Source organism: Xiphias gladius, chromosome 12 (assembly GCF_016859285.1).
Source record: "Xiphias gladius isolate SHS-SW01 ecotype Sanya breed wild chromosome 12, ASM1685928v1, whole genome shotgun sequence".
Classification (NCBI taxonomy): Eukaryota; Metazoa; Chordata; class Actinopteri; order Istiophoriformes; family Xiphiidae; genus Xiphias; species Xiphias gladius.
This window is the reverse complement of record NC_053411.1, coordinates 13,702,406-13,719,055: the sequence shown is the minus strand read 5'-3', so window position 1 is coordinate 13,719,055 and position 16,650 is coordinate 13,702,406. Positions and strand designations below refer to the sequence as shown.

The following is a 16,650-nucleotide window of genomic DNA, read 5'->3' as shown; positions in this document are numbered from 1 at the left end:
ACGCGAGGAGACTATTATCCAAAGACAAATTCTGTGAGATTACTGTTGCCTGGAAACAAAATCATTTCCTGCACACACGCAAGAGGGCAAATTGTCCACCCAGGTGATGTAACCCTTTCAAGGTATCTTTCTGGGCAAAATCTAAAAGACACTTGGATATTTTATTCATTCACTTTTATGTGTAAAAGTCTGCAGATCTTTGGATGGAACCAGTTTGTTAAAGGGGTTCGGGGATACAAACCTCTCTGTGCACCTGGGGATAGAGTTTTGACAAAAATGTGAGATGTGTTATTGCCAAGCGCAAACCTCAATACCAAAGTGACAAAAACAGAAAAAGAGAGGTCATTTTGTGACACAACAGGTGTCTACTTTGAAAGAAATCAGGTTTACAAGTTTGAAGGAAGCTTTAAATCACCTGTTTATTTTTTGAATTACCCACAGAGACAATTTTATTTTTACTTTTTTTGTGAAAAAGCGCAGACTCTCCTCGTTGCTCGTGTATTTTATTAAGTGTTTTTGGCAGGTGGATTAATGGGCGAGTAGGAGAGAAGTGATAGAAAAGCATCAGCTCTGTTTTTAAACCGCGTGAGAAAGAAAAAAAAATCGCATCGACACACCGAGACAACCTGCATCAGATTTACTGAATGACTTGCGAATGTATTAAAATCTTTTTCAGTGTCAGAGTTTGATCCTCTCAGAACTGCATTCATTTCACGTTTTCAATTCATCGCTTTTGAGTTCCACCGTTTCTCTTGGCCGCACTGTACTGCGTTACAGTCTCCCGGACGGAGAGGACAGTCTGACCAACACACCAGGACCTCACGGTGACTGGTAGAATGTAAAATGTAAGAGTCACCAGCTTCTGGTGGCTCCCGCTGCAAGTCATCACTATCAACTGACTGTTCAACTCAGTGTCATTATCAATTATCATATTGTGTATTTAAAACTAACTTTTAATTGTTCAATTTGTCGAGTAGATATCAAACCTATGTATGGATTTCGGACATATCTGGAGTTTTTTGATCAGCTGAGGAGGTTCATTTTGAGAACTATGGTGTGTTCTGAGCATTATTGCATGCTTTTTTCATTTAACGTGAAGGTTCTGCGAATGTGGTGTATGTGTGTGTGAAGCATGTGGTCACTGTGAGAGCTCACTATTTCTTTTTAGTGTAAGAACACATTACTGTATTTTGTCAGGTAACTCAGTATCGCAATAAAAATTGCAATATCGTTTCACAGTGTTGTTACATCCAGCTTGTGCTGTGGTGGGATTGTGAACTTTGAAACCATTCGATTTCTTAAACGAACTCAACCACCAGAGGGAAGCAAATACTAACATCACCGCTTCACTCCTTGCTGTTCCACCATTGAAATAACTTAAACTGTGTTATTGTATTAACCCATGAAAGATAGTACTACACACTTCTTGCACAAGGCTTAATTAGCTTGTATTATAATATTTATTTAAGAGCATCTCAGAAAGACAGCAGTTCTTTTAAAAATATTTAACATTTGATTATTTGAAGACATTATTTTCATTCTTTTAATTTTTTTTTGACAATCTATCTTGACAGTAGGATTCAGATATATCAATAACAGAGAAAAATACTATATTTCTAGTGTCTAGTTTGGAAGACTAATGGTTATTTAAACATTTCATATTTTCAATATCAGTCAGTGGTGTTAATTCTCATTAGTTCCATTATCATTTTAAATAAGGAAAATTCAAGGCAATGTGAGGTTAGATTCACTCCAAAACTCCCGTTTCACTGACTGTAACAAATTATTTTGATTCTGGTTGGCCATTTAATTCAATCTCACCCAAATAGCTTTTATTTTTTGTCACCTCTTAGACTTTTGAGCCCTGCATGAGGTCAAATCATGATCTAATTCAAAAATGTCTCAAACTGCCAATTCGGTGCATAACCTAATTTCAGTATCCATGTACCGCATCTGCTCAGTGTGTCCTATATATATTCAGGGCAAAATAATGCAAAATAAACCACCTCAACAAAATTATTTCTGCTCAGTCAGAACTCGCTGCTCCGATGCACAACTATCCCCTATAGGGTCACCAATATTTTGCCCTCAGTTGTTAGGGACGTGACAAACATATGAATAAATTCATGAGACTTAGATTGTGCTGAACACGTAGTTAGAGACATTTTATGGGATATTTTGATTTGGTTTTGCTGTGATAAAATTGAGCCTTCTTTCAACTCCAAATTAACAGGGATTAAGGCTATTTTTAATGTTAATTAATCTGTCAAAATGCTTTCAATTAATTGAGTCATTGTTTAGTCTAAAAATATCAGAAAATTACGATGATATAAAACACACAAAAAACAGCAAATCCTCAAATTTGAGAAGCTGGAACCAGAAAATACCTTTTGATGTAAGACAATTGAAATATTTGGATGACATTTTCCTTTTCAGTCAAACTTTTTTTTTTTTTTTTTTTTTTTATCTGACTCCACCTCCCAGCTTTTGCAGCACTCCCAGGCCTTTCTCTTGGTACTCCGCTCTGCTCAGCCAAAACGAGTCCTTGTCCTTCATGATGTTGGCCAGCACAGCACCACCCAGGAACACCATATGTTTACGTCTGGGAGGGTCCTCGATGCGAATCTTAAACTTCTACACAAGTGTTGAGAGAAGACGGGAGATGCAATAAAACACAGAGCACTATATGTACACACATTCCCTCTTTTACGCTTTTTATGCTCTGTGGGTCTCTCTGTGACAGAGCTACAGATAAAACTACTGCTACAACTACAGTAAAAAAAAAAAAGCAGTAAAAGTACATTTATTACAATAGTAATAAAAATAATAAAAGTAAAAAATTCCTGGTTGGAAAATATTAAAATATTATAGTCCATATTTGGTACACAATTCTTTTCCATTGACAAAACTTTTTACATTGATTCTGGTTCCATATTAAAAAAGTAATGAATATTTATTGAAAAATGGCTCCTTGGAGATATTTGTAAATGGCTGACATACTGTTAATTTCAACTTTGTTATTATTAATGTGATGGAACAAAAAAATGCAAAGATTGAGCTTGACAGTTTATTCTTGCTTTTGGAACCAACAGTAACAAAACAATCTTAGCTCAAGGTCCACTTGCTTTCGGTCCTGATCTTGTGATACGATCAAATGCTCCAGAACAACTGAGTAAGTGGCGCTTGGGCTGAGATTGCTTTGTCAACTGCTTTCCTCAAGGTCAAGCATAATCCCTACTTTAAAAATCCCAGAGGTGTTCAGAATAATGTAAAGTTTTAAAGTTTGCAAATGCCAACTGAGCAAACTCCATCTGCTGATGAAGACCGTGTGTTATGTTCAAAAGTCCCTAAACAATCTCATCTCAAGTGACCCTTGAGCTGAGATTGTTTTGTCAAATGCAGTTACTATTACAAAATGAGTAAAAAATAAAGGTAATATATCAGTGGTATGTAAAATGTATTAAATCAATGGAAAATCTGTTATGTTAACATCATGGCTTATGCTACAGATTATGTTGTTGTTACAATAATGGTTTATGACATTTATGCAAAGTTATTATAGAGTATCAACACTTGTATAACATCTTATTTAACATCCTGGTGCTGTTGTGTTTTACAACAACATCAACAATTTAACCCCCGACTGTAACCCCACTGCACTGTTGTCCAATAGAGCAGATATAGCATGAATATTAAAGTTCTTACTGATAGTTTCTCAGTGTCTCCATCCAGCACTCTCTCCAGGTAGAGCTGCTTGATCTCTCTTTCCAGTCTGGATGGGAGGCCGGGATACATGGTGGTCCCTCCTGACAGAACAATGTGCTTATAGAAGTCTGCCCTGCACAGAAAAACAGATGGTAGATGGGCAAATGACATGCTTTGTCTACCTTCTATCAGATCTAATCAGTGATGAGACTAAGACCTGAGGTCAATGTCTGCAGCTTGGATGGTGTTGAACAGCAGCTCGGCCACTCCTGCTCCCTCCACATTGATGAGGTGAGGCTGGAACAGGGCTTCGGGAGCCCCAAACCTCTCTCCACCCACATTCACCTCTCGGCCATCAGGGAGCTGCAGCAGAGAAAGGAAGACTGTCGGTTTTGGAGCCATTTCCGATCCTAAACAGACACTGTTCTTTCCAATGTATTTTACGTGTCATTACGTGTCATCAAACTGTGTGGCCAGTGCTGTGATGTTCTTGGACCCATGGTTTGAAGTGAACATACTGCAAAGTGTTTCCCAACCTGTCTTGATCTAAAGGGTCACAAGATGACTAGGGGGTTTGGGAAAGATCTTGTTACACAAAATTATATTTTATAATTAAATATGCTGTATATTTTTTACTTGTCTGTCCCCTAAAGGCCTTTGAAATGAAACAATCCGAGAATGAAAAATCTAGCAGGCTATCTGCTTCCCCCTGTTTGCAGTCTTGATGCTAAGCTAATTGTACCGGCTGCTGCATTTACCTTAACATATAGCAAACAGAAATGAGCATGGTATTGATCTTCTCATTTAATCCTTGACGAAAAAAACAAACAAGAGAGACACAGAGCATAGAGTATTTCCCAAAATGTAGACTTATTGTTTTTCAACGTACTGTGAACGTCTCCATCAGGTAGGTTGTCTCCGTGGCCAGGCGCTGCTCTTGTTCAATGTTGTATCCCACATAGCAGAGCTTCTCCTTCAACATACGCACAGTCTCAAAGTCAGCTGTGTGGTTGAAGGCATAACCGCGGAGCAGCAGGAGCTGATGGTGGGAAGATAAAAGGTGATTTGTTAAAACAGGTACTTTTTCTCATTTTTCTTATATCAGTGTTTACTGATAGATGCAACATCAAATTTTACATGTATCACATTTATTTTCTCAATTTGTTTCATTTTTCTAATTTCTTCATGTGTAATGTTAAGGCCTTACGTCCCAAACACTGAACTTAGACTCACCTTAATGAGGTAGCGTGTGATGTCACGGCCTGCGATGTCTAGCCTCCGTGTGAGGTGGGGTAAGGAAAAGCCCTCGTACACCGGGCAGATGTGGGTGACACCATCCCCTGAGTCCACGACCACGCCAGTAAGCAAACCTGTTGACCCAATTGAAACCTTTCAATAGTCAGTGAATCCATCATTGATCACCAGGAAGTAGACAGTAGATCAGGGTTGCAAGTTAGCTTAGAGGTCAGACTGAGCAGGAAAGAAAAGTTAGAAGTTTGATTTCTTGTGTCATTACAAATGGCTTAACCCCTCAAGATGAAAAGTTTAAATATACAAAATCTTTAATACATTAAATGTTGATTTACCAACAAGTTTTAAAGCTGTTGCTAATACCTTACCCTGAGCATACAGAGTGAGCACAGCCTGAATTGCCACATAGATGCCATGGAACTGGTACTTCTCAAACATGACCTCCGCAATCTTTTCCCGGTTCTTTGTGGGGTTCATAGGTGGCTCAGTCAGCAGGATCTTGAAGAAGTAAAATAAGATAGAAATTATAAAATATATATTTTCAGCTCTTGCAGATTACAGCAAAAGAAGACAATGATGGACTATAGAGCACAAAAATTTACCATTAATTATAATTAGGTCAGTTTTAGTGTTTCATGGATTTTGTTTTGTTATTTCATGCTGTGTCACAATATGCTATATATGTTACTGAGCTTTATTCTGAAAGGCTGAATCTGTGTGTTTCTTGCAAACGTCTATAACAGCATAGACTTTTATATGCACCTGACAAAAATGCATACAACATCTGCCCAGCAGCTCTGTACCTTGCATTCTGACGGGTTGATGTTCAGGCGGTCAGGACCGAAGGTGTAGTCCCATAGGTGGAGCATGTCATCCCAGCAGCGCACCATGCCATTCTCCATGGGGTAGGACACCTCCAGCATGGAGCGACACTCGCTGGCCTCGTCCCCCAGCATCAGGTCCTGGGGAAAAAGAACAGGAGGGGTTAAGCCATTGTGGAGGTGGACTGTGCTTTCGTTAATGATTCTGTGGCTTTATATTGGTATAAGTAAAGACTAGGAAGGTTTTTTTTCTTATGGGGGGGAGATTAAAGCATTTGTCTTTGTTTTTTTTCTGTTTGAGTAATGCTATAAGTGTGTACACTGCAGTTTGCAGGAATCTGTTCTGTTGTTGTTGTTCAGTTATTGATAGATACAATGAATTTAACATTTTCATAATATATTCATTTTCATGATACCATACTTGAGGAATGTATACATTAATGTTCATTACTGACTTAATACAAGAAGCCTTACAAGAACTTTGTCTGAATAAAGTAGTCTAAGAGTTTCCTGAGATAAATCAGGAAACATTGAATCAGAGAATAACCAGGCTAAGAATCTGACAACTTTTGATATGTCACAGTTTTTGATTGTCACCGCCACAAACACTTTTTCGGTAAGTACTCTACTGTTATTGAGGGCTCAAAAGATCTTTCTTGGAAAAAAAAAAAAAAAAAAAGTACTACAAGATTTACAAGGGTTAAAGGTCTGGATGATCTGCACAACCTCAGGTTACAAGAGCATATGAACTTAACTGTGTCTTAGGAAGCTAACAGGAGATACAGTTCTAAGACACTTAGAACTGTATCTCCTCACCTAGGAGATAAGAAGATCTTGAAGAGCAGAGGTAGGTCATGCATTTAATTAGCTGAACAAGTCTTACAGTCTGTGTCCACTCTTACCACACAATCATTTACTTTTCTTTAAATAGAATACAACTGCATGTAGATAGAGATTTTGTTTTAAGTGGTATGGAAGTTGGTGACTGTTACAAAATCTAAGTTTTAATAAGTGACAGACAGTTGTATCCCCCTTTTCTATTTCTTTTATTATCCTGTTGTTGCTGTTGTCATTTATCTCAAGTCAAAACCAGTTACAGCAGATTGGATGGGGAAAATAAAATATGACCTGATAAAGATGAGTGTGTATACTGTGCCCTCAGCATTCATAACCTGATTACATTATGCAAAGCAAGACATAAAAAGGAGAAGAATTTGTAGGATTTTCATGTTTTATTCTGTTCAATCCTCCATGATCACAACCCACATGCAAACAGACTGACTTCATCTACCAGGTTCTGTGAAAGAGCAATGAGCAAGCTGCCTATTCATTTGAAACTAACCTCACCTTTATCTCTATGTTGCCGACTTTGGTGCTTGATCGTATGATTGGGCGACCCACCATAGCAGGGAAGATGTGGTTAGGGAAGTTGGATCCTGCAAAGCCACACTTAACAAACTGGGGAGGGACATGAGAAAGAAACATACAAAGAGATTTTTTCTGTGTGAATAAAGTTCTCATTTTTGTAAGTTTACTGAGACTGAAAGTTTGTTTGTATATCCCTGAATGGATGCTGCAGATTAATTGTACTCCTACTGCACTAGATCTTTTGTACGGATAATTTCCCTTCATAAATCAGTTCCATTCAGTTTAATCCGGCACAAGGCTTAATCTGCATCCAGGAAACTGACCAAGAGTGTATTATTATAATGCTTTTACCAGATTGTCTCTTATTTATCAGACAATGCAACTGCAATTTCATTTCATTCCTTAAAAGCAGGTATAATAATTCGTTTGGCATGCATTTGGTAAATAAGTATGGTGTTACATGACCTTTTAATGACATGCAATCACTGCAGACCGCTTCTCTGCCTGACATGGCTACAACTCATACCATATTGTCTCAACTTGTCCGGTGACTAAAGATGCATTCCTTAGCCTGGAGGGATCCAATACATTCCCAGCAGAGGAGAAGACAGACTACAGCCGGTTTCTGACTGAAGGTACAGGTAACAGCTCATACTCCCCTCAGATATCATGTTTAAAAAGTACATTACAGTATTAAAGAGCCACTCCTGGGGTTTTAGCATCTCAAATCTTTCGTCCTCCTCTTCATCCAATTGTTGCTCAGTTCAAAGCATTACAACCATTTATGGCTGTGTGTGCACATAATAGGCAGGGTGACAAGTCCAGGCAGATGTGGAATCAGGCTCTAGTATGCACACAGAGGCACACCCTGGACTTCTTCGGATGTTTGCCAATAAATGAAGAATTCTTGGAACAATTGTTTTAAAATAAAACACTGAAATTTAACACACCTGTTGTAGAGATTTGCATCGAAAACTCTCAAAAATTATGTGGTTTACACAGACAGCAGGATACAGTCAACAAAACAATTAGAACTCAATTTGATATCTACTAGAATATAATAAAGGCAATGCGTAAATGATACTGGTAATATTTGGGACTATCTTACTTACCCCTGTCCCATTGTCACAGACCACCACTTTCCTTCCCTGGCTGTCCATCCTCACACAAATGCAATAAACAGCTCAAGATACTCCCTCCTGTCAGGACAGGGGTCAAACTAGCAAAAAACAAATTCAAAATTTCTACACATGAATTTAGCAGTGACAAAAACTGACAGGCAAGCAGAAATCTTCTTGCTACTCCTTCAAGCATGGGCGGGATTACTGAAAGTGAGGACGCCCATTTTCTGTGGCCAGGGAGGAGGAAGGCCTACACTATGCTTTTTAGAGAGAGAGAAGTAGCGGCCTTTTGACTGAGACATGCACAAATCATTTTTAAAGTTGACATTTCCTTACACTGCTAATTTTTATAGCAACAACAACAACAACAAAAGAAAATTTGGTCCATTATTTATTTAAATGTGCCTACTCTGGGGACACGCTTATGTTCACTCTTTCTCTGCGCGATTAGGGAACTATAATCTTGTCTTTGGATTGCATTAGTGGAAATCATAATATTTAATAAATTATCCCATCAAACTTTTGTGCCTTTCTGGAAAGGTCCACATTCAAAAGTCAAGATTAATAGATTCAAAGCCCTACTGTAGACCTTAAAAGTTTTCTCATTTCCTCTAAGAATGTAGCCAAGCATCAAAAAAACTACTATACTATGACTTCTTGAGTCCTTTCTCTCAGTTTGATGTGATGCTATAAAACTCAATGATACATTATTTATTTATTTATGAATAACCTATGTAATCATTATTTTTTTCTTGTTTTAATTTATCTAAAAACTGTTATTTCAAAATTTTTGAACCATCCATTTTAGATTTTGTCACTGTAATTTTTTTCTGTTTTTGGATTTTGAACTGCTTCCATAAAACATCAGTAATATCAACATTTTCACAGCAGCCCTTGTAAAAGGATTGTGGTGATCAGTGTTTTTATTTTACTCTACAACGTTAAAAAGTAAAAACGGAAATGTGTACCACCCTCCTGCATTTCTGGTACTCCTTCAATATTGCAGAACCAACATCTTCGGTACAAATAAATTGAAAGGTGTATCGTTAAGTTTTTTTAGCATTTATATTTTTTTACTCATTAATGTTTTGTGTATTGTAAAAGCTAAATAAAAGCCACAAAAGAGACTACACCGTTGTTCCCCCTTGTTTTATTGCCCGTCGGGCTACAAAACAAACAAAAAGACGTGTCACTTCCGGCCGCCATCTTTGTTTCGTTTAGAGTTAAAATTCGTATTCACTGTGCACCAGAAAGTATATCTTTCGTTCAAACTCGGTAGAAGAATATTTTGGGAACCTGGAAATGTCCTCAAAACATTGGTAAGCATTGTCGAACCACCTGTGGGGTTTTGTTTTGTATTCATCTTAGTTTAATCTATGCTTATTGTTAGCGCAAAAGCCAAAATTCACTGTCAAAAGTAGTGCTAAAGTCTTAGCACTGATAAAACAACTACACTCTAAATCCCAGCACCAAACAACTTACACACCCAGCTGGTGAACATAGTGGAGCATTTAGCAGCTAAAGAGCCTGATATTTTATCCTGGAAGTTAAAACAGAGCTAAAAGGAGAGTGAATGTTGAACTTACAGCCACGAGGTAGCCTAAAACACAGCTCCATATGAATGCTAACGTTGCTGTCTGCCATAACAACTTTAAGGTGATAATATGTCGTAATTGTGTTTCAGTTTGTTTTGAACATCACCAAGGGGGCAAATGTGGAGTGAAACTTAAGTTGAATAGACCTTTTTTACTACAGACATTTTGACTTGCCAACACAGGTGTTACTAGTAACATAATTAATTGAACTGAGCTTTCATCAATGTTGTCAGTTCCACTTTTACTGGTCCTGCAAGTCAAATGATCGGCTGTGAAAAAGGTCTAAAAATCTGATTAATCTGGGAACAATTCAAAGGGGCATGACAGCAAACATTTTGGGAACCACTCACATAATATGTGGCATTTTCCGATGTAGGGAGTTGGATAATGCAGTTTGTGTGTATCATTATTGACTGCTTTAGTCTGCTCTCAGTGTCACAGCTCAGCTCTTGAGATGATTCACATCTCACTCTGTCAGAACAAACAGTAAACTACCATATCCATCTTAGTTTTAAACCACAAAACCATACAATTGTGATGTTAACTTTTCAGTGTGTGGAAGTAGGAGGTCGGGCTGTAATTAGAGTATATTATAAGTATATTATAATTGTATTTCTGCTTTCGTCTCTATTATTAAAAGTAAATTGCAGTCATAGCTTACTATCTGATTTGGGGGAATTCTTCTGCATTGCACAGAAAATCTTCATATCCTCATGTAGGCTACTATTACTAACCATTAAGATAATTAAAGGCTAAGAAACATATCAAGCCTATAGGAAAAATAATGGCTACCCAGTTTTAGCTTAGTTTGAGTTTTACCTTATAAGGCTTGATTTATAAATCAGTAAGAATCTAGGGCTTTAATTTTGATGTGAAAAATACTATACAAAATTACTTTGGTTTTCAGCAAGAGTGAAAATGTGATCAACAAAAAGAATAAAACAGCCCTGGCAACTTTATACTGTATTTGAGATGTAGTAGCTTCTCAGAATTTCTTCTTCTGAAAAAACATATGTGGAAGGGGTGAAAAAGGATGGAACAAGTAGGAATGAACCCTGCTCTGTCCAACATTTTTCACTGAGCCAGTTTGGGGATTCTCCATTCATTAAAGTGGACACAGCATTGTCCTGTGTGGACTGTACAGTTGTATGCAAAAGTTTGGGCACCCCTGTGAAAATTACCTATTTTGTTGATTTTTGAGGTGAAAAGAAGTAAGTACAACCCCTGCAGCAAACAGACCTTAAAAATGAGCTTCTTTAACAATTATTTTTTACTTGTTACTTTTTATTTAATGACCTAAAAAAAAAATAGAAAAGAAATAAACAGTTTGGGCACCGCTCTACTTGTAATGTCTCAGAACTTCAATAACTCTTTAGACCTTAATTTACTCGTTAGGACTTGTAAGGCAGACAAGAAATTGCCATTAGGAACTGTCAGCTGATTTCCACAGCTGATGAATTGTCTGACTCTTCAAACCTTGTGGTAACTCTCAGCAACCACGGGCTCCTCGATGCAACTGACTGAGGATATGAAAATGAAGCTAACTGATGCCTACAAAGCAGGGGAAGGCTATGAAAAGATGATCAAATGGCCGGAATATATATATCAGCAAATTCTGGACACTAAATTCATGGAATCAGTCAACTTAACTTGCCCAGGGGTGTCCAAACTTTTGCATACAGCTATATGGGGTCCATGACTTCATTGCTATCACACTGCATTGCTAAACTTGCAATAATACAATTTTGAGTTTACAAATATACTGAGCCAGTATAACTTTGAATAAAAATAGGTTCATTTATTTACATAAAACATTTACAAAATACAACTTTTCATTGAAATGCAGTAATGTGTTATGAGAAATGATGGTTGTAAGAAAGACAGCAAATAGTAAGCCTTTGAGTGTGTCGTCCTGACATGGGGACACAATCATATCTGACCAGGTCTCACTGTTCTCAAATATAATAGGCACATTGAGTTAAGACCAATTCAGTACTTAACTTTCTCTTTTTCGTCTTGTCTGTTTTAGCCCCTGCAGGAATTCATCATCAGAGCACTCAGGAGCATTTAAAGAAAACGGTACAAATTTCAAACAGTAACCAAAAGAGAAGTGAACAGGTAAAACACAGCTGGTAACAAAAATGTTCTGTGTTCTGAGCAGCACACATGCATTGTTCATTACATACAGTTAAGATTGTCTAAACTTATGTTATTATGTATAGTTGAGTTATAAAAGAGTGATGCCCTTTGTTCATTTTTAAGGCAGTGAAATGTGTTGAATTGGTCTTTCACTATGTTTACATGCACATTGTGACCTGATTACTCTGATTAACCACATTAAGGTGATGGTAAAGCAGTTTTTCAGCATGTGCGAGCTGATATTATGAAAATAGGCTGTGCATTTACCTGATTAGATAAAGTGAATCATTAAGCAAAAATGTAGGTGAGTTAATCAGTTTATGCTTATGCTGAAAATTAATTTAATTTATAGGCCTTATGTATTTAAAATATGCCAAGTTGTAAGCTGCATCATATTAATGTGCATGTAAACATATTCACATACAATAGTAGCCTACTCAAGGCATTTAATGTTTACTGTGTCTGAGTAATTTCCATACAAATGTATTATGTAGCATACATAAAAACTATTAGAAAAGTATCTATCCAAAATATTCACTGAAACCAGTATCAAAACTTAGAGTATTAATATTCACATTATCTAAAGACCATTGGCATTATTTCTATAAATTCTTTTCCTGAGGGTTGAAAAATACTTGTTCCATGTATAGAAGTACTCATAAGACGTTTACCTTTCTATAGTCCTGCGTAACGGTCAGCAGTAAACTAACTCATATAACAGTCAAGGTCATGTGCCATGGTGCTTTTTTAAGTGCATAATATTTTTGCATATCGTTCCCTTACATTGTCCACTCAGAGCCACCTCAAGTGGACTCCTAATGCTCGCCCTCCTCCCACTGAGAACAGCTCCAGTGTGTCCACAGCCACAGACAGGTCAAGTTTAACATATGTCTGAGTCTGCCGACAGACACTGCTCTCGTGTTCGCAGGGAACAAGAGTCTGTCCATGAAAAAGAGTCCATCATCTCAAGACTCGAACTCGCTGTCGCTGCTGACGGAGATCTCTGGAGTTGAGGCTCCGGTTCCTCTGCGCTCTGTCTCTGTGCTACAGTCGCTGGCCTCTGGGCTGCCCAGGTGGCGAGGGGAGGCAGGCAGCAAGTGGGGGTGTTGGCGGCGCTCCTGAAGGGACCCATCGGGGCAGCTTTCAGAGGGCAGGAGGGAAGAATCCTGCTGCAGTCTGGGTGGAGGGAGAGAGGAGAAAGATGAGAGCGAAGTCCCTGATTGGAGTCTTTTTTAACAGTACATGTGGCAGAGCTGCTCTTCAGACAGATATAACCTCTTTTGGTTTAGTCAAGCCCTGGAGGGCTGAGCTAAAAAAGTTTCTTTAGTGTGGCAAAGTATGACACGCTGGAATTTTTCCTCATTAATTTGCCTCATAATATCAGTTGTTTGCCTTGTAACAGACCTTAACCCATTTGACTGAAGGCAAATTTAGTTTTTCACATTATTCTTAGAGAAGGTCTGCCTCTCAGAAAATGTTTGTGCAACAAAGATCGAATGTAGTTATAATCCTTTGTAGTAATAATCAACATAATCGGATATCATTTTTGAGATACCTGTTCTTTGCGGATGCGGCACGGTCTCTTTGACGACGGTTCTTGAACCAGTTGCCGACCTGTGTGGGCGTGAGTCCAGTGGCCTGGGCCAAATGCCGTTTCCTGGATGGGTTGGGGTAGGGATCTTGCAGGTACCACTCTCTCAGCAAACTGCGAGTTCTTTCCTGGAGAAGACAGAGACATATATGGCATATTTAGGCTTCAATGATTAGTAAGTGTAAGTGTACATATGTTATGCCAACTCTTCTTTTCTGTCAGAATGGATGCGTAGCATTTTGAAAAGACACCATATGGAAGCTGGCCACAATAATGTGGTTAATGTGGTTTTGATATCATCCTAGTAAACCACCCTAATCTTATCAATCTCATATGATGCTCAGTATAATCTTGTTAGACTAGATTCATAAACAGATGATCACATTGTACATTCTAAGTATACATAAAAATGTATATCCACTAAACTGGATCATGCTTAAGGGGCTTAATAGGATGCTGCAGAGGCTGGGGTTTGGAATTAGAGATTAAGTGCATTTATGAACATTACTTCACCCTGCCACAAGAGGGAGATCACACACACAAACACACATCAAAGAGGCAAAGTGCATGCCTGCTTGCTTGAATCGTGTAAGCAGCTCTTTTTCCCTCTTGATTTGTTGCTAATGTCTCCCGACAAAATCCAATCAGTTCGCTTTTCAAAGCAACCATTAACAGTCTCCTGACACTGGACACTGCATTTTTTTGTAAACACGATAATGCTAAAGGTGCTCTGCAACATCAAGACACTAAGGGTTAATAGTTTGTGACAGGAAGAATAGTTTTGTAAAAAGGACAACATTAGTGGTTTCTAACAAGAGAAGTCTCACTGTAACTGACTGCATCATACATTAGTCGTCCAGCTCAACAGCTGTCCACAGGCGATGCACTGGAAATGTTGCTCTTAGAAAAGGAATGTCTCCTGGATAACTGATAGATTGCTCGTTTAGACTCCTGTAGGTCTGTGCTCAGAGCCACTTAAAGTGATGTTCCTATTTCTAAAGTAGTAGCTGCTAATTAAATATTTGATGAAACTGTAAATGAATCCTGTGGGCTGCACACAGTACATGTTACAACAAAGAACAGAATGCATAAAGAAGAGAGAAAAACTACGCCGAAGTGGCAATTTTAAGACGAGAGTATATTAGACATACAGATAAATAACAGTTGTGTGACATAGCCCTACTCATATTTAAAGTTATTTAAACACTGTGAACTTAAGCCATAAATAATATACAAGACAAATATGAGAATGACAAAAAAAAAAATCTAGAAAGTTAACTTGATGCATTCACAGTTACTACAAGGTTTGTCATCTTGTGTAACCATAAACAATTTCCCTGACATTGTTTGACAGTAGGCCAGAGCATGAATGATCCGGTCAGAAAATAGGCTTGTATGAGATCTCTGATCTTGCGTCAGGACACCAGGGCTAAAGTAGTTTAGTAGGTTTCACGGCAGAAGGCAGGGGGATAACCACGGCTCTGACCATTACCATCTTAAGAGCTCAAAGACCAGGCGGCTTGATACAGCAGTCAAGTTAAAAAGCATCTTAGCAAGGGGTTGAACTGGTGGTCAAGTTCCCGATGTCAAGATGTACTTTCATATCAAATAAAATATGGTATGATGGGACGCCATGAGAGAATTTGATCTCTGAGGTACGGATAACACTGCGTATAGCACCGCACCGTGTATCACTCGCAGGTCATTTACCTTAAAGCAGTGCGTTTTCTGCTCGCCGTCCCAGATGGTGCGGGGCAGAGGGAACTTCTTGCGGATCCGGTACTTCTCCACCGGGCCCAGCGGCCGCCCGCGGAGCCTCTCTGCCTCCCGGTAGTGCGCGTCCAGCCACAGGTCCTGGAGTTTGGCGTGCGACTCGCGCGTAAACCGGTGGCTCTGGAGGATCTGGTAAAGAGCCTCAAAATTTCCCCCGTGGAAGGCGACGAGCGCTCTCGCTCGCATCACGGACTCGTGTCGGTTCAGCGCTTCCCCGGCGGAGCCGGGGACAGCGGCGGGCAGGGACCAGAGGAACCGGCCGAGGCGCTCTATGTCCCCGGTCTCCTCCAAGTTCTCGCAAACCCGAGCCACCTGGTCCGGTGTGAACATCGGCAGGGGGAACATCTCGCCTCGTCGCGTCTCAGTAGCTCACCGCGGAATTTGTGTACCGTTCACAGTGCGCATGAAATGGTGTATCCAACCGCGCTCGAAACTCCGTGCGCCCGCTGCCTTTTTTGAGATGACGGCAAGTTCATTGACACTTGCAGCATCTATCTGCTGCCTCCCTTACGTAACTGGGTCTTTCCCGGTATTTTGGCGGATATTTCAGAGAAGCCGCTGCGCGAGAGTGGAGACGAATAGAGAAAAGGGACAAGGAGTCAACCTGCATTTATAGCTGGATACAATTAGCATCTCTGTAGTTGTTTTTAGAAGGATTATACGTCCCGGCCATTAGCCTCTTAGTGGGGGGTTGTGTGTACAGAGGTGACTGGCTGATCAGCTTGTTTGGCTTAGCCCGAGGATACATTGACTGCCAGGATAACTGTGGCGAGCAAACAAACGAAGATAGGTTATTTAATAGGGCGGATCTGATGGCGATGGAGCCCTGCCTCAGGAGGAGATGATAACCGGCAGAGAATGCGGAGTGCATGGTCGGTCTGCTACAGAAATGAACTCGGGTCTTAGGCAGCAAGCAAAACCTAAGAAAACCGAAGCAAAATGCAAAGACATTTTGTGCCTTTACGATAGAGTGAAAACTTGAAAACCGTAAAAACCTATGCATGGTCATGAGAACCGGTATCACATGTGTCTAGACATTTGGCCGAGAGCACAAAGCTGTAGCGATCTCTGACCAACTAATACCCATGTAATTAAAACAGACATGGTTGTCCCTGTAGGTTGTCCTCTGCGACCTCGTGTTAGGCCAGGACATGATGAAAAGGCCCCCAGACATCGATGTGCGGCAGAGCAGCTCCAAGACACGGAGTTAACGGTCTGCCGCCCGGTTCAATCCTTCTGTAGCTCATTAATCAGCCTTAGGACAATTTTCTTATTAATCAGGTTAA

At 39.4% G+C, this 16,650-nt stretch overlaps 2 protein-coding genes and 1 long non-coding RNA gene across 6 annotated transcripts; 1 reads left to right on the top strand and 2 right to left on the bottom strand.

Annotated features, from left to right (window-relative positions):
* Positions 1-1,547: 1,547 nt before the first annotated feature.
* Positions 1,548-10,001, bottom strand: zgc:101810 (uncharacterized protein LOC493612 homolog). 4 transcript variants are annotated; one of them, XM_040140537.1, is made up of 10 exons: positions 9,853-10,001; positions 8,258-8,364; positions 7,125-7,235; positions 5,760-5,918; positions 5,325-5,454; positions 4,939-5,075; positions 4,595-4,744; positions 3,923-4,068; positions 3,706-3,838; positions 1,548-2,634 (listed from the first exon to the last, which is right to left on the bottom strand). In XM_040140537.1, the coding sequence occupies exons 2-10, from the start codon at positions 8,303-8,305 to the stop codon at positions 2,464-2,466; spliced, it is 1,185 nt and encodes a 394-aa protein (XP_039996471.1). In that variant the 5' UTR covers positions 8,306-8,364; positions 9,853-10,001; the 3' UTR covers positions 1,548-2,463. The 4 variants fall into 4 exon arrangements, with proteins under 4 accessions (XP_039996471.1, XP_039996473.1, XP_039996474.1 ...); XM_040140539.1 differs by having other exon boundaries at positions 8,258-8,344; XM_040140540.1 differs by lacking the exon at positions 8,258-8,364.
* On the top strand, positions 9,472-14,124 carry LOC120797171. Its single transcript, XR_005708463.1, has 3 exons — positions 9,472-9,585; positions 11,891-11,979; positions 12,929-14,124. It is a non-coding gene; the product is annotated as an uncharacterized LOC120797171 (long non-coding RNA).
* six7 (SIX homeobox 7) lies at positions 12,966-15,709 on the bottom strand. The gene is made up of 3 exons (XM_040140542.1): positions 15,302-15,709; positions 13,556-13,719; positions 12,966-13,176 (listed from the first exon to the last, which is right to left on the bottom strand). The coding sequence occupies exons 1-3, from the start codon at positions 15,707-15,709 to the stop codon at positions 12,966-12,968; spliced, it is 783 nt and encodes a 260-aa protein (XP_039996476.1).
* Between the last annotated feature and the right edge of the window lie 941 nt (positions 15,710-16,650).

Coding starts and splice junctions, on each gene's coding strand:
- six7 (XM_040140542.1), bottom strand. CDS start 15,709: ATGTTCCCCCTGCCGATGTTCACACCGGACCAGGTGGCTCGGGTTTGC. Junction 13,720..15,301: donor AGAAAACGCACTGCTTTAAG/GTAAATGACCTG, acceptor TGTCTTCTCCAG/GAAAGAACTCGCAGTTTGCT. Junction 13,177..13,555: donor GCCGCATCCGCAAAGAACAG/GTATCTCAAAAA, acceptor CCCTCCACCCAG/ACTGCAGCAGGATTCTTCCC.
- zgc:101810 (XM_040140537.1), bottom strand. CDS start 8,305: ATGGACAGCCAGGGAAGGAAAGTGGTGGTCTGTGACAATGGGACAGGG. Junction 5,919..7,124: donor TCGGCAACATAGAGATAAAG/GTGAGGTTAGTT, acceptor CTTTTTCCCCAG/GACCTGATGCTGGGGGACGA. Junction 5,076..5,324: donor GCTCACTCTGTATGCTCAGG/GTAAGGTATTAG, acceptor TTGGGTCAACAG/GTTTGCTTACTGGCGTGGTC.